Source organism: Gadus macrocephalus, chromosome 14 (assembly GCF_031168955.1).
Source record: "Gadus macrocephalus chromosome 14, ASM3116895v1".
In the NCBI taxonomy this organism is placed as follows: Eukaryota; Metazoa; Chordata; class Actinopteri; order Gadiformes; family Gadidae; genus Gadus; species Gadus macrocephalus.
Window position 1 is genome coordinate 17,495,146 of NC_082395.1, and position 24,613 is coordinate 17,519,758.

The window sequence follows — 24,613 nt, forward strand, 5'->3', positions numbered from 1 at the left end:
GACCAGTGGAGAGATACAGATACAGAGAGAGGGTAAGGGATACAGAGATTTGTGCTTCACAGATGGTAGTGGTTCATCAAGCTGATGGTTCAAATACTGAGAGACGACCGGGAGTTTGTGTGTGGGGCAGATCCACTCCCAGGCTGCAGGCTCCTCTGTCTTTACACATCACTCAAACACTTACTGGACAAGCTCATTCTGTATGTGTGTGTGAGAGAGCGAGAGAGAGCGAGAGAGAGAGAGCGAGAACATGCTACAGCCAAAATGTAGGTCAGCACACACACACATGCTGAAAAAATATATATCAGGAAACATAAATCCCCGGCTGACAAAAATACATGGTATGGCAATCAGTGCTACTTGAGCCAGCATCATTGTGAGCTAGTGGGTAAAGGAATTCGCCATCACGTCCCTCAGCTGGGCAAGCAATATATCAGGGATATTATGGTATGGAGTTAGGATTTCCTGGTCCATTGTCCTGAACCTCTAGCCAAGGGTGGGGGACAGGAAGTTACACGTCAGGCAGGCTGAGTCACCAGGAAACAGCCTGCAGTTTTTACTCCCCATGGCCCCGCAGACAGGCAGCTCATAAGTACACACACACACCGACACACACCATCACATGATCCAGGCGAGCATACGCCCGGGCCCGCATGGGTCAGCGTGCACGGCCACACACGCACACCAGCCACACATATGCATAAAATGAAGCATGTTAATCCTCCACAAAAAAAGAAACGAGTGCTTTGGCTGCTCCGTGCTCTCACGCTGTCTCGGAACAATCTGAGGAATGCTCCAGCTGGGCCTGGCTGGTATCTTAGCAACACCTACAGTCAGCGCTGTACTCTCTGGGACAAGGGGGACACCACTATCAGAGTACAGGACAAATGGGGACACCGCTTTCATAGTACAGGAAAAGGGGGGACACTGGTTTCACAGCAGAGGGGAAAAATGGACACTGGTTTCACAGCACAGGCAGTGTAGGGACACGAGTGTCATTACACCGAGCAGGAGGTGGTGCTGGCCATCTCATCAGGGCGCCACCTCCACAGCCTGCCAGACAAGCAATCCACTGATGCACAGCCTAATGCGTTATGGAATCACAGTGTTTACACCTCACATATTTGTGGCAGAGAGGATGAACGAGTCTTCCCCAGGGCAGGGAGACCGACACCATCCGAAGGGTCCCGTTCCCTAATCCCCCCACCGACAACTTCCCCGTGTGGCTCGTCCTTTCAACGTTGGCCCCTCTCGCCATCCTTTCTCTTCCTCTCTCTCCCCCTTTCTCTTTTCTCTACCATTCACTCACGCACACAAAATCAAAACATACTACGTGTCCGAACACGGTAACAACACAATGGGATGAGGTTTAACGGTTTCTGGAATCAAAGACACGCCACTTCATACAAAACACACAACACCATCCCCATTCCTACACACACACCCATTTTCCTGAGGCCAGATTCACGTCATTCTTTATAAAACCGCAGAAATCAGTCAGGAAGACAAAACAAAGAGGTGCACCATGGTTTATGTTCACACTCGGGTCTGGCCTGCTTGAATAATCCACCGCTGGTTGGGCCCATGTGAGCTAATTGATTCGGGTAGAGATTGAAAACAAAGCGTATAAAAGTACCCTGGCAGCAGTCTGTCGGTAGCAAGGCTATTTCCAGAGATAGGATGGTTATTTATGCCCCAACGAGGAGCGCCACTAAAGCAGAATGTAAAACAGACCTCCAGCTTTTCATTTGTTTTACGCTGCATTCCTCTACGATCTGCACGACCATCATCCCTGGGGTGTCTCCCACCTCCCTCACAGAGCCCATCTTACAACACCTCAGGGGGGGGGGCGAAGAGAATGCCGGGTCTTGGACGTCCATCGCACTGACAGCTGCCACATAGAGCTCAGAGGCTGCGGGTACGAGGGGGGATCCCTGGCTTTACACCGCCAACGGTTTGTATATGACGCCCACAATGCCCAGGGCAAGTATGTGAAGACCACAACGCCAAGGACATGTGTATGATGGGCCAAACGCCCAGGGGATGTGTATGACAAAGAAAAAAAAGACAGAAGACGGGAGCAGGAGAGCAGAGAGCATTTGCGGTTACCCTGACCTATGAACCCATTCTGTGTTCTGAATGCCCCTCTGCTCCGCTCTGATCAACATCATTTAAAAAATATCTTCACGCATGGGGGATCTCCCCTCCCTCGCTTTCCCCGGGGCCTATACCGTCCGTGAAATTGGACAGGATTGGTTAGTTTGTTCAGGCTGAAAGGGAGGGAATGTGAACTTGAGACAGAACCAGTATATCAAAAACCATAGAGCTGCTACAAGGTCAACAGCTACAGTATGGCTTCTAAGGTTACACAGTATGAAGGATGTGTGATGGACTAAGGGAGATATTATGGCGGTGATAATACATGATGCATATGGGTTATGCAAAAACCATGCCGGGTTAGCATGGTTTTTTTTGTAAGGCCCTTGTTAGATGTGTTTGGATTGGCAGAAGGGCACATTTTCAGATGTAACATAAACGGCCCTGTGGAATATAACTTATTCAAATGTAAATGATTACCATCGTACAACATTACATTAGGAAAACATGTTGGTCATTTGATTATATTACCATTGATACTTTCAGATCAGTTGGCCAGTGAAATAACAAACAGCATTTCAGCCTTGTGACAAGAGGTGATTAATGTTCCTGTATGGAGAAAACGCTGCATTGGCCTGTGGCGGCGTTTTGGCAGATGCGTGCTGCAGTACATGGACTGGTGCATGGGGCGGCATCATCACGTACACATCTCAAATAAGCACAGATTCAGAATGCTATTTTATTCCAGATGGAAATTGTCTCAATTGCTCCCTTATGTGCCTCACATCACCACTGTATTTCCAATTTGTTCAACACATGATTACATCCAAGCACCTTCAAATGATACTAATAAATCCATGTGGAAGAAAATACAGCCAATAAAATCCTCTTCCCATCTTAATATACTGTTTGACTTGGAAATAGGGCACATGAATGCCGTTCTGGTATAGTTCTAAGGTAAAGAGAGGGTATCATTTAACAACAGGTTATGCAATGACAGCTGCAGTCTACAAGGAGTTCATATTTAGTTTGGAAGACGAGTCTTTATACAGCTGGCCTATTCCATATCAAAGAGAGCAAGAGAAATTGAATAGCGGAATGGTCGGACAGCAAAACTACTCAACACAAAAACTAAAATCTAGGACCATTTGTTCCACACTCTTTAAATCTCTCTCTTTCTCCAACACAAATCAGTCAAAGACAGTGCTATAAATACTATCGTCTTGGAAACAGAGTTGGACCCGTGTGCGCCTGGCCTTGCATGTGAACAGAGAGGAAGAGTTGTTATGAAGTGCAGGAAGGTTTGTTGAATGTGTCAACAGTTCAGCCACTCAAATGCAAACATAGCCCCAGGTCACTGTTCAAACCAGTCACCAGGCTTATCAGACACATGACATCATCGCTTTACCCACAATACCCCATAACTAGAGGTGCAGGGGACCGGCGCGCGCACACCCACAGTGGATCATTCATTCTGTTGACAACAGCTGATTTACCACAGGTCACTGCATGATTCATTAACATTCAACAGTGACACCAATTCATAGTAGCAACAGGTGTGCATTTTTGACAGGAGTGTGTTGTGTGTTGTTACACTATTTGAGAGGGATGCTGTTCAAGACACTGGATCGGTCAAAATGTGTTCAAATTAAACCTTTTGCCCGCCTAGCCTACCAAATTTAACCAGCGATCAGTATTTGGGTTTATTTTGATAAAAAAAAAAAGTCTATATTAAAACAATGGTTTTTGAATGGTTATGATGGTTCCTAGTCAAATATTTACAGAGTGCAGGTTTAGTAATAACCATAACAAATGCTTATACCTTATTCTTGAACCTTAGCGGTCTAAGAGCAATAGTATGGACATATGAACTTCCCAGAGTCCCTGTCTTCCAATACTGATCCAAAACTTGACTCACATCATATCCACCGAATTTCTACATAAAAGTTTCTGCAGAGATAGCATTGCTAGGATAGCCAGTAACTTAAAACAAGCTATTTTAATTTCTCCCACAGTTGCATCCACCAATGACTACAACGTGAGAGGTCGCGTGACTAAATGAGTACAATCTGCAGGCTGTACATATTTGGCAGGAAATCCCACGCCTTGATCCTGCCCTGGCGCTGTAAGCTGTGATGGTAGCAGGCGGTTGCCTAATCTGTGCCCAGTGACCCCTGGGTAACGTAGTCAGCCCTTAGATTCTGGGTCCACAGCAGGACCAACTCTTTCTAGCCTCTCTGGCCAGACACAATCTTGTGATATAATGTATTGACATAAGCTTATTAACTGACTGGACACACCTTTGCTACCTCTAAATATCAGCGCATTATAAGATGACTTTAACAGATGGATGTGGCAGATTTTTATCTGCTGTGTCACAGCAATCTAGAATATTTGATTATAAATATTTTAACCTTCAAGGTTAACATCAAAGGTTGATTCTCAAAATGTATGATAGAATGTGCTCATTTAAAGATAGTGTGATGAAGGGCTGAAAGCCTTTAAAACTGTTCAGAACATCTTTTACAAAAAAGGAAGATTTCCGTTTCCCTGGCATTATATAAAAAAGGGGGAATAAATATAAAAGACAAAAAAAACATTAAGCAATCAATAAAAAAAACCTTGGCATCGTCTATCGGCCAAATGGTTCTTTCAACCCTCGGTATAGCCCAGAAATAACCATAAGTGCATCCCTAAAGGAGCCGGCTATTGAACTCGCCCCTGATGGGATAACTACAGCATGTTGCTCTGCATCAACTAGCTCCTCAGCAGCAGGGGGCGGGCACAACGTCTGCTCGTATTGCATGTGTAGGCTGTTTAAGGTTCTCTGCTAACCACATTATTTATGTGGTCCATTCCCTCTCCCCTCTCCCCCCTCCCTCCCAGCGCCGCCGGGGAATGGCGTCTCAGGCCATTTCATTAAAGACGTCAGAGGACATCAAGATGCAGGCAAATAAAAACCTTCCAGCTCAATCTATTCCCACAGGCCAGGCCATGCCAGCTAGAAGATGAACCATTTATTCCACAAGGACGACATTGGTAACCATTGGTTCATGCTGCATCTCGAGGATGTTCTACTATATACGGTGGGTTCAGAACTTCCATTGATTGACGGATACGGAGGCTTTCTCAGAGGAATTGTAAGTCATTACCTACAGATTGCTTTGGGAGATAAAGAAAGCAGTGAGCCATGGCTGATGTTTATCTGTATTGAGGGTGTTATTAGCTCACCCACCATTATCCGAGACATCCCATTTGGATGGTAAAATATAGCAGGGCTTTGGCAGAAGTACTTCAAAAAAGAAGATGCTGTGAGTCGCTATCCTCCATAAGGGAAGTTCGGGAGGACGGAGAGACAGTGAGATGGGGAGCGAGCGGACAGGGCTGGGACAGGGCGGGATGGGTGCCCCAGCTCAGGGTCTCCGTGTGAAGGTGTCTGCAGACGGCAGCTCTGCTCTCCTGCTGCTGCTTTGTCCAGAGGCGACGGGCGGCGCACAGACACAGACACTGGTAATGGTCTCCTCTTGTTTGGACCTCCCATAAACGTCAACCAGGGTACTTTATGGCCAACAGATGCTGGGATCCCTCCGTACCCACCAACATCCACCGGCTCCACCCCTTTTACATCCTTCGCTCAATGCTCGGCTCGCCAGCCTCTTTTCTACCGGGGGCTCACCGAGGGTGACCCGGAGCTGACCTTTCACTGCGTTACCGGGGGGAGCGAAGGGTGAAGGACGATGGAGCAGAAGGAGCAAAACAAACAGCACACTGACTGCAGGAAGAGGAGCCAGCTGACGGGATGGCCTTCAGTGTTCCATTGACTAGGGTAGCTTATTGTCTTTCACTGCCAGTCTCTCGCACCCTCCCTCTCCCTCTCCCCAGTCCCCTGGGGTCTCTGCTATGTTATGTTTTCCTGAATGTAAGCCCAAAGACAGCTGGCAGCCATTCCTCTGGAGCGTGATCCTGACACACCAGTGGAATTCTGGGGATGACAGTCCACAGGACTTCCACCAATGACAACTCGTGTAACATAAGCTTGCAGATGGCACCAAGCTGTCAATAACAGCTATGCGTGTTTCGCATTCACCCTTGCATTCGCGCGCACCATGCAGAAGTACTGTGATTATCACACAGACAGGCAAGCAGACAGACCTGGAGTCTCCTTTCCCCAGGTTGGATCCGGAAGGATTAAGGATCGTCTGGTTCTTCTCCATCTCCACGACACATTTTGTGTTCAGTTCCCGTTCTGCGGGAAAAACAAAATACATTATTGTCATTAATCATCAATCAAATATACAACCTTCTGCTCACATGTGCACTTTTTGATTGTTCTCCTTGCATGGTATTATTTAGAGTCAACTAGCTGAACAGATACTGACTACCACACGTTTGTTACTGAGAATAGCTGATTGTATAAGCCTGCATGTTGTTAGGGCGTGGCCATGTCACCGCCACACCAAACACTCGGGGTCAAGAGGTTCATGGTCAGAAACAAGCTAGTACTCGGGACCACTGCTAACGATTAAACGCCTTGCTCAATGACACACGAGCAACCTGTACGTTTAAAGGCTGACCTGCAAGGTCATGTAGAAACGTTCATAAAGAGTTGAGTACAAGGAAGATACTGTCCGTCTCTGGATTTATTAACTTCCTCTGTCTCGCTAATGCTTAGATAAGCAGTTTCGGGAGAAAGTGATATGCTCTGCTGAATAAACGAGGACGACTCTGCAAACTTTTTTAATGTGTTTTTCGACAACAATGAATGTGTACAATATTGATCTTATGATATTGATGGCATCCGCGTGCTGATAGACTATACTGCTCAGCAGGAGAAAGTCACTTTTGGATGATGACTCTTCACACACATTTCCATTTTCTCAAATAACAGTAGATCTAATAATTGAAAATGACATTGTGGTTTAACCCTTTAACCCACATCAATACATGGACTACTGCAGACTTTAAATCGAAATGCCAAAGAACAGGTCTCCGGTATTTACATACGGCCCAATGAACCAAACTCATTTGATTTGGAAAGGATTACTAAACAAAAACAATATCCACATTCAAAACAAGTGAAGCACTGAGAAAGCACTACCGTCTTTACTGACCATGGAACAGGCCAACGTTTCCAGGAAATGTCAGATTAATGGGAGAATAACTAGTATTTCTGCCACAGGTGCTGTGGCCAATGTGTGGCAGCATGGAATTTGCGTATTATTTGCATTGGGTGTTATTTTACAGGATGAGCAAAACGTGAGAAGGTAGAGACCCATGTTGAACGGCAGGTTGTAACAGCAATCAATGTTAGCCACAATCTGCATGTAAGATAGCACATGCCTCAGAACGCTGTCGGTGAGGGACGTGTGGGTCAAAGGTTAACAGAGCTGAACCCCCACACACAGCCTTCTCAAGGTGACACACCGATGTTCTAAGATGGGCTTGATAATAATCAGGACAACATCAGATCAGACAAAGAGGGACAGGGGAGACCGAAAGAGAGACATAGAGAACGAGAGAGAGTGAGAGAGGGAGGGGACCGCTCTGTATTCTGCGCTGTTTGTATCCAGCCTTTCAGACGGTAGTTGCTGTTATGGAGAGAGGAAAGTTTGACGTTAACTGTAACTATAGCCGTGAGTCTCACTCCCTCTCCATAAACACAGCTCTCTCTTTCCAGTCGGGCACTCTCTCGTCCACTGCCTCCCTGGGTGTCTTGGCTCTGCCACAATAGCCATGACCTCAGCCAGGAAACGGAACCCGAAGCTACCGCCGCCACACCGAGTCGCTGTGTTCCTCGAAGCTCTGCTGACCCTCACAGCCATGGAAACACCAAGCGTTACGCAACATTAGAAAACACTCGGTCAAGCTCGCCCCTTTTCCTGGCTTTATCCCTCTGAACGACCACAGAGCACCCAATCATCAGAAAACACACTTTGATGATAAAACTACTAAATAAAGCAGACTTAGAATGTACACTGCAAGGCAGCATGTTGGTTATAAAGACATGTCCCAGTTCAGTGCAGAGGTGTTCCCTCACACAGGGGAGGGTGACAGCAGCCCTCAGGTTGACAGCAGGTACCGTCCTCTTTATCCTAATCATGGCGAGGCATTTGTGTTGGAAAAACAGCAATGTACACATGAGTCAATGCTGAATCTACTACATATCTCTTGGAGCTGAGAACAGTGGGTTTCTATTATGGGTTGCTCCAGTGACTCCCCTCTGGGCTAGCTCCGTGAAATGCTGAAATGTATGGATACATAATGTATAAGTGTGCTTGTGTAGTCACGTGGTCGTGTCGGTAGCTAGGTCGTCCGTTCCGCATCAGTAACGGCGGCGTTACCGAGCACATGGTCTCCCACGGCAGAATCCTACTTGGCTAGGACCCCAAAAATGCCATCGCCGCTTCCCTGAACATGGAGCTGGAAATATGCATCCTAATTGACAAGCGTGCACTAGGGCGAGGAATCGTAATTCATTAGTCTGGCAACGTTTCGGCACTACGGCTATGTATTGTATATTAGGCTACCCGGATTATGAGTCTACAAATATTTGTTATTCCACGTGTCAGTTATCAGCAACTGTTGTACGAATCGATCCCCACAAGATATTAGAAACATCTGTAAAAGACGAGTTTTGATAGAATTATGCAACCCTCCTTTGTTTGATGTCATCTCCTTAACGCACATAATAACGGTGGCCGGTGCAATAGGTAGACGCAGATGAGTCATGCGCTTAATTTCTTTCCTGTCAAAACAGAATGGGGGATTGTCTATTCTTGTTGAACGTGAGCAATATCATAGCAGTGAACCCGTCGTCGGCTTCGCCTGTATGACACATGGCCTTGAAAGGTGCCCTCTGGCCGACAACTAAAACCTGGTGTCATCACGGGGAAAAAGGTTGAACGCTGCACATTGGACATATATGGCAGAGTAAGTGCCTTATTAACACATTACAGAGGCTTTACGTAGTAGTAATCAAACATAATCCACTCACCCCTCCTGTTAAAGGGACGGACCCGCACCGCCACCTTAACGTTGGCGACGTCCAGGCTGTTCTCACCCATGGTGTCTGCTGTCAACACAGACAGGGTTCCAAGAAACTGAAGGAGGTCGGCAACCTTTCAATAATCACCTCTCCGAGACGAAGGAAAACATTAAAAAAAACATGCAAGTCGTGCTAGCCGGACCCCCCAGCTAGCTACGAGGGCTGCTCCATAGACACGACATCTCCCATCCCAAAACAATAGGTCGTCGACAGGGTGCTCAGAGGGTGGAGGACGCACACGGACGCATAATATCCTCTACTGTCTTCACATCGCCAGGGCTAGACCAGTATCCGATGGTCCAGGGAGCTGAAAGAGAGACCGAGAGAGATTAGCTGGGTACCAAAACAGCTGTGGGTTCATTAAAACCCAGCCCCGAGTTGCTCGCTAGCTAGCTTCTAGGAGGAACTAGTGTAGGGCCGGTGGGGAAAAGGGAAAGTAACGTTAGCGATGGAAGACACGCGTATGCATACTGAACTCCACCTCACGTACCGAGACAGAGTTCAAACTTCGTGAAACCTACCGCGATAGATCCATCCCCGGAGAGACACGGTTTCCCCCTGGCAGATAATAAGCGGGTTGAGGCTATGAAGCAGCCCTGACGTGATCCCCCAACCCTTTCACGATGGAACTTCCGAATGGCATTTTGCATCGACCTCCCTCTGCGAGATCCATGAGAACCACCGTCGTCCGCACGCTACATTTTCCGGATTCCTTGGTGATTGCAAAATAAAAGTCTCTACAAGTTTATATTCACATTTTGTTTTTATTCACACAATGATATATGTTTCTATAATCTCCCATTCCCACGTATATATACACTATAAAACCTTAATTTGCACTTTTTCTGTAATTTGCCGCTGTAACACCAGAATATCCCTTTCACTTTAATTTTATAATCCAGATGAACGCATGTATTTATAATACAGCATATACATTTTGTCATGTATAGAGAATATTGTTTCTAAAAACTGCATGATCCTTCCTGCCACACGGGAAAGTGACTAAATTATGGCTAGATGTAAATGGTGTCAAAACCGTGATCTAGTTCAAACAGGACACATTTCGACGCAAATAATCATTTAAATTACTTAATGTCGGTCGACTGCGAGAAAGTCATAACTGGACAGAGATTGGTTAATATGAAAAAGCAACGTGGACACATAATTTTGAAAAATCAGCGGCCGGAAATGAAAATTCCACAGCAGTTCACTTGACAATGGTCTCGCGCTCTTCTTTTCCCCAAACCGTTAGCTTAAATTGCCCCAATTAACATCAGCATTGACAGCACAACATCGCAACATGTGTGATCACATACAGCACACCATCCCCAATGTGGAACATAACTGAACCATCTAAAACGTACCGTCACTGACAAGCTGTCGTTTTGACTTTATATTCCGGCTGGGATATCTACCCTATCGTATTATCATGTAAGGACATATATAGCATTATACGCTCTCCTCTATCGAAGGCAAAGCGAAATGTAAATAATGAATGCTAGTTTGGATATGTGGCGGACCTTGTCCTGCGGAATATCAGACAAGTTTTCTGAATATTTCCCAACATCACGCGATATTTCCTCGGGAGTAGGAAGCAAATTCTAGCAGAGCTGAAAGTTAGAATTCAGCACCGGTCTGTTATGCTTTCAGATCTTCAACAAACAACAACAATCATCAAGGTTGACCACATTAGACAAAAGTTAATATGATGATAATCATATATTAGTATGCCTGTTTATTCAAATCCCGGCCCCCTGCTGTTTTCTTGTATTACTTTGAAAACTATTTAGTCATCACTATTTTTACTTGAATTTGCTTGGGAGTAGGCTACCACTAAAAACAGCTCTTCACCTCCTTAAACCAGCTCTCCAGCTGATAACATTCTGGGTTCTGCCCATAGTTTCTGCTGGATGTGCCTGGCATTCCCGATATTTCAAGAAGATGGCAGCAGAGCATCATTCCTCTGATAATACTGTTTTTTTTAGAAACTGGCTATTGCTGAGGTTAGGTGAAACTGTTTGCTATAATAACTAACTATACATTAGCTGTGCTAGCTGTATCCATGCCGAAGAAGAAGTCACCCGCATTGGAGAAGAGAGAACGATCTACGTATCGCTCTAGCCATCATTATTTTTCATCTTCTGGAATATTAATTGTATTCTTGCATTGCAAACATGGAGCTGGGTAGCTGGATAGCTCATATGTGTCTGGCATTCCCGTAACCTCCAGAAGAGGGAGGCAGTGCAACAAGAATTGGTTAACACCATAGCGAATTGCTGAGGAGAGGTGCTGAGGTGGAAAAGTGTTTCAGCAATCACAGGAACATGTAACCTCCAAATTGAGGGGACGTTTTATTGTTGTTATTTTATGATATGTGTCCTAATGAGTTGTTAAATGTTATGTTATTTGCCATTGGGTGTTGAAGACCACAACACCAGGGAAACAATGAATTTCATTTAAAGCCACTAGATGGTTTAGCAACACTTGGATGCCTGAACACTTGAATGTAAGTATCCTGTGAGAGGGAGTGGGAGTCTTACTAAAAGGACATTTGTAGACAAACTATGCTATGTTTGTTATTGTTTTGTTCTATTCTATGGGTTCTATCTCTAGACCATTCACTTCAGTGAGGCAGAATGACGCCAATCTTGCCTCGACATCTGTTCTCTGGTTCTCCCCATGCTCGTTGGAGGAACTCCATGTTCCTCGGTCCTTTTTGCTTTCCCGTGACATGAGTGTAGTTTAGTTCTCGGGTTCTGTTTGGTCCTGTGTGTGTAAGTTAACACATACACCACTGCATTTCATCTCCATGCTTGCCAGCCATTGCCTAAACAATGATTTCACTGAAGAACCAAACCCATCTGGTTTGTTTTCTTTCAGCTTAACTTGATTTCTTTCAATAAGACCGTTTGGTTCACCTTCCTCTATGGTGTGTTGGTCAACAATGTGTTATGGCCTCAGCCCAGCCTTGACACATAGTGGACCACCACACCATAGAGGGAGAGCCAATAGAAAGCCCAATTGGCGCTCATTGAAACCGATGGTCAGGTTTATTCTGAGGTTGAAATAGTATTTGTGAAAGCTTATAAATTGGTCCCAGAAGCTTACTGGCAGAAATTCCACACTTGAAAAAAGGGTTACATTCAAACGCATGTAGTGCTTGCTCGTAGAATACAGTGTCAATTGAATGGCTGGTGTGGAGATGCGTATATCAAGTCCCTTGAGAAGATGAAGGACTTACTTGTCTTGGAAAAAGTTAAAAAGATTTTGTGCTAAAGCACATTGCCTCATATGTTTCTGAGCATAGGATTAACAAGGTCTCAGATGCTGCAGCCCTGATGATTACAATCTGATCCACAAGGAGGGCATTGTAAGGATCTCTTGGTTGCAAATAAAGATTTGGCAACGAAGAAACTAAACTCTGGTCGTCGCTTTTGCCTAGGAGAAGGCAGCTGTAAGAAACATTCCGTGGCACTATTTGTTCTGATATTTTGACGCTTTAACCACACATTTGACAGTGTTTTGTTGTATAGCAGAAACGTCTAATGACAAGTAAACCTGAAGGCAGTTTCTTTTCATTTACAATATGTTTTGAGTAATGCTACAAGTTGGTACAAGGCTCACATCAGTCAAAAGTGGGGCTGCCATTTTAATGAATATGTTGTATTGGAGCTACTGTTGAATCAAATATTAATTAAGGGTATTTGGTTGTTTCTCTTCATGATGGTGATAATTATTATTATTATTATTATTATTATTATTATCATTATTATTAACCTTTATTTACCCAGGCAAGCAAATTAAGAACAAAATTCTTATTTCCAAGTGCAGGCTGAAATAATGATACAGTTTTAATCTCACAACATGGTTTTAGCCCTCTATCATCCTAAAAACACAACAGAGGGCCCAAAAAAATAAAACATTAACATGTGACAAAATCAGTTACAACCAATTCATTCACATAATATTTCCCTGTCTACCCAGGGGCACGGTAAAGGGATGAAAAGTAAACAGGATAGTTTGTATTTGGGAGGCCCATTATGTGAATGTGGACAATGAAGTCCTCTATCGTATGGTAAGTACAGTAACGAAAGAAAGAGTCTACCGCGTAGATTATTCCAAATTAAATATGTAGCGTTTCTTAATTCAAGCATTTTGGAGGAGGTAAAGGACTATTCAGAAATAGATACATTCAGGACATATTTTACTGGAGACTCGACTATGTTTTGAACGTCGGGTTCAATTCGGATTATGCAAATTGGGTTCAATTTGGATTGAGCACATGCACGGAAGCAGACACGGAGGCCATTGAAATCAGCGTTTACAGTTTAATTTCTAAGTAGATGTGCAGCAGTGTTGACACGTAGTGGACATTTTCACACTGGTGGATCTTTTTCTTCTTTTTATCAACTGATCATCTATTCCTTTTCATATCTAAAACGGTGAGATTTGTCAAAATAAATGTGTTCTTATTTTAACAGCTTTTTGCGTTCAATAACACAAAAAGCTACAATCAAACATAGTTTTGCTGTGTCTGTAAGATGACCATCCATATCATTTTGCTGAGACTGGAAAATATAGATTCAAGAATAAGTTTGGTGAGTACCAAAGTAGCCGAATATGCTGTTCCTTTGGGATTGAAGGGTAATATCCAGGTGGTTGACTTTGTTTATCAAATAAATAATCCCATTCCTAGCCTTAACATTGATACTATCTAAACCTGTGGAGCTATCTCTTGCCGTACGCTTCGATGATGTGGTATTCATTGACGTATGGGAAAATCAGTTATATCTGTATCCGTATTTGTGGGGTCACAAGCTTGTCACAGAGCTTTTGTAAATGTTATGGCTCTCCTTGTTCCCTTTGAAGTGTTGGCGGCATCTCAGCCAGATCAGCCGTTCCAGCTGAATTATTTGGTAACTGAGAAGGAGGCTCTTTCTTTGGTATGGCCCCTGTAACCTTACACTTTATACATCGGCTCAACTTCAGCCCCTGTAAACATGTATACTGATCCTAACCCTTTGACATTTTTGCATTCTTTACATTTAATGCTGATACAGATGCCCTGCCCATATTTATTGTGTCTCCTGCCTACTCTGTACCCTATTCTTATGCGGTAGCAGCAAAGTGTGACCTGGTAGCAAAGTACGAGTTTTGGGTTGTTTAGAGTGACCTCTTAAGAGGGATGATGTCCTAGCATAGTCTGTTTTCTGTGCCGTTATTTGCTGCTTGTTGTTTTGTTTCTAATCGATGTGTCCTATCTCTAGCGTACTACAGAGAGGCGGCATTGGCTGGTGTGTCTAATAAATCAAACCTATAAAGCCTACTAGAAATCTGTTGGTCCCAGGTTTTCTCCATGCTCGTCTGAGGAACTCTGTGTTCCCCTATCCATTTTGCTTTCCTTGGCCATCAGGGTTGATTAGTTCTTGGGTTAATTGTGGTCCTGTATACAACACACACCACAGCATCTAATCTTGACGCACACCAGCCACGGCATTCACACAGAATTAGCTGATGAACCAAACACCTGGTTTGTTCCACTTTGGTTTGACTCTAGTTCTTTATTTAAAACCATTTGGTTAACCTTCCTCTTTGGTGTGTTGGTCCACTGATTGACTTCATCGCGAGCCAGGCCATGACAATCATTATAGATCATTACCAAATAAACAAACAAATACCAAATACACTTGTAGGCATCAGTGATGTGGTCACATATGTGCATGCAAAATGTGATCATTCAGTGTACATCAGATTGCAAATAGGATGTTTGTTTTAATTATTTAAAATCATTGGATTGGATTGAAAGTTGGATTGATCATTGTTTTAAATTCGACATTTAAATGTTATTGCATCTGATGCAAAACATACAATAGTATTTACTACTTGGTCGTTTAGGATGCATTTTATCCAAAGCAAATTGCAGAGAAAACCTGAGACCTGAGATAACCCCTACCTGCTCCTTAATTACATCCATGTTGCTTTGGATAAAAGTATTCAATTGCATGATGATGGCATGATTAATGTGTTCCAAAGTTACAGCTATTTTATGACTCTGCTGTGGATGATGGTCGGTTTGTGGATGAAAGTGATGCCTAAATGATTCAGTACCCACATCACCAAAGGTTTGTGAGTTATGCTGGAGGTGTTTGATTGAAGGTAAATGTGAGGTTCTCTGCTACAGCCTTGGTCACCTTCTGGGCCTCCTAGAGGGATCAGAGTCACTGACGGCCACAGGGTTTCCTTGGACAAAGGCCAGGGGCTTTCCAGCTGCACTCACTCACAAGTATATGACATAACACTATCACACAATGATTGATACACAATCCCATATATTCTTCCTATATAGAGACATCTTAAAATATAGAACTGAAGAATAGCTTCATGAAAAAGTAAACATTTTTAAAATGACTTGGAAATGTACACTAACAGAATTCCGACCAAGACATTCTGTTTGTGTCTGTGTTTGTGTGTGGGTTTGTCTTCGTTTGTATGTGTGTGTGTGTGTGTGTGGGGGGGGGGGGGGGGGGGGGGGGGCATAGTTTGTGTTTAGAACTAGTGGTTGTGTTTGTGCGTGTATGTAATCAGGGGTAGTTGTGAATATGTGTTGCATGTATTTATGTATAAGATTTAAGTTTAAGATTGAAGAGGTGCTTGGTGTGTGTTTCTGTGTGTGCGTGTTTGTTTGAGGTCAAGGGTGCAGAGGTCTGTGTGTTAATGTGTGTTGGGGGGGGGGCTGTTATGTCCCTGTGTGTGAGTGTGGTAGTGTTTGTGTTTGTGTGTTCCTCTTATCAGCTCCTGTGTTGAGATGACAGGATTACAGTAATTGTTCCTGGTACTAATCGAACGGAAGCTCCGCCACAGACCAGGTCTTTGTGTGTGTGTGTGTGTGTGTGTGTGTGTGTGTGTGTGTGTGTGTGTGTGTGTGTGTGTGTGTGTGTGTGTGTGTGTGTGTGTGTGTGTGTGTGTGTGTGTGTGTGTGTGTGTGTGTGTGTGTGTGTGTGTGTGTTCCAAACATTTCTCAAGTGTGTGTGGATGAGTTAAGCTTCAAGGTTATTGGATCCTGTGATGGTAGGACTGTGTAAAGCTAAGCTTTGGCATCAGTCAGATGTTGACCATGTTGGTTGTTTTTATCTTTATTCGGCTGGGCTATCTCCTAACTCTTCAAACACATCAACATTGTATCCTTCTCTGCTCATCACTGCAACTGATGTACCACAGTCTTTTGTGGGTGGACACTGAGAGCTGCTCGGTACAATAGCAGTATTCCACACATATACACATAAATAGACACTGTCCAGTACCACCAGCCTTATACTGGTGGATAATGGTACCTGCCTAGTACAACCAGTCTTCTACTGGTGGATACTGGGAGCTGGCCAGTACAACCAGACACTGGGAACTGTCCAGTAAAACCATGGTCTTCTACTGGTGGTGGACACTTGGATCTGCCCAGTACAACCATGGTCTTCTACTGGTGGTGATTGGGATTTGACTGGTATATCCACAGCTGTCTACTTGTGGAAACTTCGATTTTCCCAGTACAACCACTGTCTTACTGGGAGCTGCTGTTATGGATCAGTTATATTAAGGTTGAGTGGTTGAATGGATGACTGAGGGGGATGAATGAGTGTGGGCGATGGATGAGTGATGTCATGGATTAGTGTGGGCAATGAATGAGTGATATTATGAATGAGGGAGGGTGATGGATGAGTGATGTTATGAATGAGTGATGGTGATGGTCGGTGTATCTTACATGCTGAGTGAAATTTTAGTCACTAGGCCCCCATGCACCCCCATTTACTAACCTCTTCTGTCTCTTCCAGACAAAAACACGCACATACATATATACACACGGACACACACACACACACACACACACACACACACACACACACACACACACACACACACACACACACACACACACACACACACACACACACATACACACACAGTAGATGTAATTCCATCCATTTCAGCTCTAATGGAATCTTATGTGGCTACTTAATACAATTGTCTTTATTGCCTGTGGGGGTGAAGCGGCTGGGACGGGTGGAGGGGTGGGGTGGGTCAGCTTTTAGGGACTAGGCGAGGTTGGTCTCTTGGATGGTTTCTTTGGTTGCAATATGTGCCACAAAATGGTCGGCCATTACGTGAGCCCGATGAAGCCAAGCATCGTGACTCAAGGCTCATTACTTAAACAGAACAAATCGAATCTGCTGCCTCAGCCCACCATGGACAGGACGGCAAACTGAATTGTGGGAAATAATTGAAAATGGACTCCAGGGACTCTGATGAGGTGTGGATGGATGGATGCTCTGGGCAAAGATACAGGAAATCAGACAAGGACAGGACAATTGTACAAGAGGCAAATAAATAAATCATCTGATGTTTATAAGTGTTCTAATCTCTCATCTCAAGATCAGGGAGACAAACACACACAAACACACACACACACACACACACACACACACACACACACACACACACACACACACACACACACACACACACACACACACACGCACGCACCCACACGACTCTACCACTTGAAAGCATATGATTCTTTATGATTGTATACAAATCCTTTGGGTTCTCAGTGGGTAGAAAAAAATGAGCGAGAGAGAGAGACGTACAGATGCAGATGGAGGGTAAAACCTGATTGGGGGAGGAAGGGAGGGGTATGGGGGCTGAAGATAGGCCAGAGGCGGATATGACACGTCACCATCGCATTGATCGCTCTTCCATTAACTCTCCAGCCGGTGGGCAGAGAGGGACTTGTTGGACGGACAACGCAGCGGACAGACAGAACAAAGCATTCTCCAATGACAAATGAGCATCCTACATAAATAGCTCTGAGAACTGATGATAAACAAAGGTTACCATGCAATGGGTCTATGTTATCAATGTCTTCTAAAATGATTTCTACTTGTAGTGCATTACATTTAATTGTAAAATCCAACTTGAGAAATGGGAATATCTTAGGAACACTTTGCATCCCTTGCACAATGATGTAGCTTTATACTACCTAGTATACTAAATACTATACTCAATCTATTATTTGGTTTACTGAGACTACTCAAGCTACCATTTACTGTGGTTGGTTCCTAATAAGTAAAGAAAAGCAGTACCAGGCTTGTAAAACAGAGAGGCCACCATGCTGTCAAAGCAAACACGACAGCACATTGTCCCTTTGTCAATACTAGTTTCTACCGTGTCATTGGGAGTGACATGTGAAGAGATTATATAAAGGAGGACCACTGTGAATAAATCCAATGCTAACGCAACCAACCAAACACGTAGGATTAAGTCACCACATCAAAAAAAATTTTACTTGCATACACACCAAAGACATTTAGTGTGTATGCTTTTAGTTATTATAATATTGCCCGAGGTTAAACAATGTGCTTTCAGTCCTGTCTATCAGCCTGCTCCATTCAGACATGAATAGAGCAGGTATGCTGCCTCAGCGCGTCAGTTCTATTATCCCACTCTTGTGGTCATGTGAAATTATTGACTTGTTTTTTTCATTGGGAAGCAGCGAGGGCACCGGAACAACAAAAGTGGCGGACGCATATAGCGTCAACCCCCGCTTTGAAGCTAGGTGTTTAGAGTGCCGCGGTGGGTCTATTCATGAAGAAGGGCCCGGACTGACCGGGGCCCTTTGCATTCTGTTCTCAAAGAGACCATTTACGCCTTTCTTCATCGTCTACAGGATTACCAGGGCTGACCATGTGCTTTTGTTGCGGAGAAAAATAATCCATCCGAAAGAGTCCATTTCGTAAATGAGAACACAGTGTTTATAGGGACTATGATGACATTAAAAGAGAATTTAATATAATGTTTCATGTTTGTTTGAACGAGCCCCCTCCCTCTCTTCTTATTGGATTTTATTTAAAGGAAAACAAAACCCTTAAACAACTTAGTTTAGATAAAAAGTGATGTAAGGGGTTAGCTGGTACTGCTATGGATTGACCTCCCAAAATCAGATTGTAAAAAGTGGAGAAGGCCAAATCCTGAACAGCAATATAGCTTTGTCCCAAAAAAAAAGCAAAAAGTTGTCCAGAAGGCTTTATATTTACTTTCTGATTTGGTTGTGTGTGTGTGTGTGTGTGTGTGTGTGTGTGTGTGTGTGTGTGTGTGTGTGTGTGTGTGTGTGTGTGTGTGTGTGTGTGTGTGTGTGTGTGTGTGTGTGTGTGTGTGTGTGTGTATTTGTGTGTGTGTGTGTGTGTGTGTGTGTGTGTATTTGTGTGTGTGTGTGTGTGTGTGTGTGTGTGTGTGCGTGTGTATTTGTGTGTGTGGGTGTGTGTGTTGGAAGATCTTATATGTAAAAAAAGGTTTTAAAACATTTTACAATGGGGGGTTTGCAGGCCATTCACTTGGCTCCAACGACTGCAGAAGTGCGCTCTGCGTGCTAGGATTACCAATAAGATGATGTACAGCGACCTGGACAGGAGTGAAACAGGACTTTATGCTGAGCATGGCATTGTTGCGTTGGCAGATTATATTATTTTTCTCCTAAGTTTGTTGGAAGCTAGCCTGGTATGGCCTCCGAACTTGGTACTACATTAAGTACTATATTCTGTATTAAGGTCCTAAGTGTTGGAATATGATTAGGGATTATTTCTCTGTGTGTCGCTACAGCAAGGATGCAGAAGACTGTGTTTGGGTGTTTGACAACTAGACAGAGAATGTGTTTATGTGTGCATGATAGTGAGAGAAAGTGTGGGGTTTGCCTGTGTGTGTATGTGTGTTTGTGTGTTTGTTTGTGAATGTGTGTGTGTGTGTGTGTGTGTGTGTGTGTGTGTGTGTGTGTGTGTGTGTGTGTGTGTGTGTGTGTGTGTGTGTGTGTGTGTGTGTGTGTGTGTGTGTGTGCATGTGAGGATGTGTGAGGGAGATGGATAGAGAGAGGGGGAGTACGATAGAAAGAGAGACAGGGAAAGAAAGAGAAAAGAGCTAGAGAGAGGGTTAGTGATAAAGAAAGAGAGAGAGGTGAAGAGAAAGAGTGATAAATGGAAAACGGGAGTAGAAAGAGAGAGAGATAGAGAGAAAGGTGGGGATGGAGAGAAAGAGAGAGAAGAGAAATAGGTAGAGAAGGTGAACGAGAGATATAGAGAGAGGGAAAGAGAGAGATAAAGAAAGAGAAAGAGATAGAGAGAGGTTGAGTGAAAGAGGAAGATATATAGCAAGGGATGGAGACAGAGGGATGGGCAGAACGAGAAAGGGAGAGTTTAGCACTGCAGATAACTGATAACTGAATGTCTCTGCTCTATTGAACACCAATCATGTGTGTGTGCTCCCGCGTGTGTGTGTGAGTGTTTGAGTGTGTATCTGTGTGTGTGTGTTTGTGTGTGTGTGTGTGTGTGTGTGTGTGTGTGTGTGTGTGTGTGTGTGTGTGTGTGTGTGTGTGTGTGTCTGTGTGTCACTTTGAGAGTGTTTCAGTGTGTATGGTTTGCCTGGGAGCTTGATGTTCAAATTGAACAATTTACTGTTTTAAGAAGTTCGGGAAAAGCGCTTGAGTTATGTTTTTTATTTTTTGCTGATCAAGCCTTTCTTACTGAAGGTGAAAATCCCATAATACTTTTGCATGGGTCAGTGTGTGTGTGTGTGTGTGTGTGTGTGTGTGTGTGTGTGTGTGTGTGTGTGTGTGTGTGTGTGTGTGCGTGCGTGCGTGCGTGCGTGCGTGCGTGCGTGCGTGCGTGCGTGCGTGCGTGCGTGCGTGCGTGCGTGCGTGCGTGCGTGCGTGCGTGCGTGCGTGCGTGCGTGCGTGCGTGCGTGTGCGTGGGGGTGTGTGGGTGTACGTCTTAATGAGTCTGCGTGTGTGCCCTAAGCCTCAGTAGCCTTGGCCTGCGGTCCACACTGTGATTCCGCAGTAAAACTCTTAACCCCCATTACCTCTTCTCCTCTGTTCCCCTTCCCTCTGCACTAACGCCCCTCTATCCTCCTCCTCTCTCCTCCCACCTCCTCTCCATCTCCACTTCTTTTGCAAAAATGTTTGGTAACCCACTGCTACCACTACTTCTGCAAATGCTTTCTCGACCAGTATTTATTATTTAGTAATCAATGGCAGCAGCCACTTATCCGAGAGGAGTCGGTGCACAGGTCATTAAGGAGCAGATAGGAAAGAGTAATCTTGTTCAAGGATGTCTCGGGTAGACTGTGGATATTTGGGCTCAAACTAATAACCTTTTGAAAGCAAAAGGACACCATAACCACTAGGTTACCCTGTCCTCTGGCCCTTGTGCTGGGAATTTGGCCCACGTCAATCGTCTCTGTCTAAACTGTTTATGAATAAAGAGTAAAACATACAAACAAACAATAATCCGAGGCTTAACATGGAATCATCCAAGGCCAAAGACCGGAGCTCACCCAGCGTACCTTAAGAGCTCCGCAAGGAGAATGCATTGGCAACGGCAAGGACTTCTTATACAGTAGCACTCAGGATGCAGAGAACAGCTCTGCCCCCCAATAAAACTATTCTATTGGCTAACCAGATGGTGGTAAACTATCGAGGAACCTCCTCAGGAGATTCGATCATCTTCATAAAGGGGGTCGTAGCCGTGCCCAATCAGTACGAGCCCTGGCTTCTCGACCTTCCCAAGGGGGTCAAGAAAACAGGCCCATACCAACAAATGGCAGTTAGAGACGCAGAATGTGCAACTTATAACTTTCCTATTACACCCTACCACTACAATAACAGTACTACTACTACCAATAATAATCATAACTAGAAACCAATAGGGATCAAGGCAGATGTCACAGGAACGGAGGAAGAGGCTCCAACGGCCAACGTGGTAAACAATGGGCACTCCCTGTTGATTAAGGAAATGACGAGGATGAGGATGGCGGCAGAGGATGAAGACTGCACCGTCAGCGCCTTTTCTTTCCTCTCGGGGGCTGCGATTGGCTCATTTACCCCCTGACGTACGGAGGGACCATTTAGGCCGTGACGTGAAGAGGGACCACGGGTAATTACGCTCCATCGCCACCGCCTCCGCCCCCAAACATGATTTACTGTCCATGGAAATCCCCGGCGATGCAAGCACATCGTCGACTGGAAAACAAATGATTGGATAAATAGATTTCTCCATCTGTGTGTGGTGATGACCGTGGCCACTGTCTCGGCCGCAGGTAAACGATGACAGAAGACCAGAGACAGAGCAGTAAAATTAAATCCCAATACCCATAGTTTATAGCAAGCCCTCTTTTAACTGCCCCATGAAAAAGCCTTGATTAGCTAGCAAAGGAAACAAATAGAGAGAATGAATAGGAGAGGAGGAGAGAGAGAGAGAGAGAAGCAAGAGAGAGAGAGAGAGAGAGAGAGAGAGAGAGAGAGAGAGAGAGAGAGAGAGGCAAGAGAGAGAGATAAATGTAATAAGAGGTATGGGTAAAGAAAACTCTTCATTAACGTCCAATTTATCCTTTTTACAGAATACTTTTTTTTTTTAATGCTAATGACAAGAATAAGTCAAATTAATTACCATTAAATTATGGACCCTGAAGAACTGTATTTATTGAACAAGCATGCCACACATCTTATTTTTACAAGCCCAGTCATTACAACCTTTTTTTTCCTGCAAGATGTTGGCCATATCGGGTTTCAATTGTAACACATTATGATAGCACCACACTCTCACACTTAATTTTAAACACACATTTTGATTGCAGGACACTTTGGATATTTTGCTGAACTCGATGTTTTATTTGAAGTAATAAGGTGGCAGAAGATAAGCTAAGCTTAAAGTTTAGCCTGAAGGCATACCTCATATAGCAGATACCAACTTTTGTGTATGTTTTTTTGATCATTGATGTTCAATTTGCAATTGACAGAAGGGTCAATAAGTAAATTCTTTACAGATGAAGAACATCAAATGAGCACATCTGTCGCCCATTATACATCGACACAGCGGCTCATTTGCATGAAGTTGAGTAATGCGAGCATTGACAACAACACTTACTTTCCCTGGTCGACCAGCATCATCGGTAAAGAATACCCCACTGATGGCTTTGTCGCCCTGCAGAGGTAAACTGGCCAAGGAGTCAATACTGAAGAGCATTCTAAACAGACTCCATATGGACTGAAGCCTCCCATATCCATTTGGTAATTAATGGTTGGCATGTGATTGCCTTTACTGGGGAGGGGGAGGAAAGGTGTCCCGGTGTTGTCCATCAGTGCTAATAGGTTATCCATTAATTCAAGCCATTCCTGCTCTTATTTCAGTTCTTGAGGCTTAGTTTGGCCTGCAGTGGTGCCAGTTCAAGCTGAGCATCACCCTCACACACACGCAGGCGCACACACACACACACATGATTGGTGTTCAACAGAGCAGAGACATTCAGTTATCAGCAACAGATTTCGCCTCAACCTCGCAGCAACGCAGCTTCCGTCTTCTAGGACAGGACAGCATCAGTAGCACAACACCAGCCTGGATGTGGGGATCAACGCCAGGTCCCTGATGCTGTGCAGAGACACTGCAACCCCTTGCCAGTTGTATGGGGACTTGATGAATAGTGACAGGCAGGACCTGTCGCCTAGGTAACTGCGGCCATCTGGGTGCCAATCATGAAAGCAAAAAAAACACTCCTTCCTGGTCAGCCACTTAAGCACTCGTAAGAGCTACCTTAATGGGCTCTTAGAAAAGAGAGTTCCCTGCGCTATTTTAGGAAGCTAACCAAGCTCCACAAAGCATAAACTAATTTATCTCGGTGGCTCACGGTATGGATCACAGGTCAGTGTTTTGCACATGAGGCTTTGGTTACAGGCTGCAATTGAAGGCAACTGCAATGCAGGCTGTTCTTGGGCTCTGGATGTGTATCTGCTCTTAAGATAGTTCCAGGAATGTTGCAAAAGTAAAGGAGTTCAGCTGAAGTGCTATTGGGGTGGTGAGGGGTAATAGGTTGGTGGAGGAGGGTTGATAGGGTGGTGGGTGAGGAGTGATGGGTGGGGTGGATGATGGGTGGGGTGGATGATGACAACTAGACGTGTTTCAGCCCCTCTACCAGATAGACAGGCAGCCAGACAGTTGTCAATGTGGACAGGCGAATGGACAAAGGAACAAATAGTAACGGAAGAGCAGACAGACAGACAGACAGACAGACAGACAGACAGACAGACAGACAGACAGACAGACAGACAGACAGACAGACAGACAGACAGACAGACAGACAGACAGACAGACAGACAGACAGACAGACAGACAGACAGACAGACAGACAGACAGACAGACAGACAGACAGACTGATAAAGTAAAGCAGCCAATATGTGGAAACACTTAGATGACAGTTCCACAACTAGACAACGAAGGCATGAGTGACTCGCTAGTGTCACTCATGTCTCTGGACTGGATAGTCTTGTCTAGGTGTACTTTGACATCGTCTCATAGGGCCACACAATCAGTCAATCAACCTCCATTAACTCTGAAGGCAGCCAACCAATTAGAGTTGAGAGATGGCCAGAGCAAGGAGAGGGCC

The 24,613-nt window shown here is 44.5% G+C and overlaps 1 protein-coding gene across 6 annotated transcripts in view; it reads right to left on the reverse strand.

Moving 5' to 3' along the window:
- The window catches only part of kif13ba (kinesin family member 13Ba), a 40,615-nt gene extending 29,928 nt beyond the window's left edge, over window positions 1-10,687 (reverse strand). For 5 of the 6 annotated variants that reach the window (XM_060071535.1, XM_060071532.1, XM_060071533.1 and 2 more), the window contains exons 1-4: window positions 10,507-10,687; window positions 9,664-9,854; window positions 9,092-9,449; window positions 6,250-6,343 (exon numbers count right to left, since the gene is read on the reverse strand). In XM_060071535.1, the coding sequence (XP_059927518.1) occupies window positions 6,250-6,343; window positions 9,092-9,161 (164 nt within the window). In that variant the 5' untranslated portion in view covers window positions 9,162-9,449; window positions 9,664-9,854; window positions 10,507-10,687. The remainder of the gene's footprint in view (window positions 1-6,249; window positions 6,344-9,091; window positions 9,450-9,663; window positions 9,855-10,506) is intronic. The other variant, XM_060071531.1, reaches the window with a different exon arrangement.
- Between the last annotated feature and the right edge of the window lie 13,926 nt (window positions 10,688-24,613).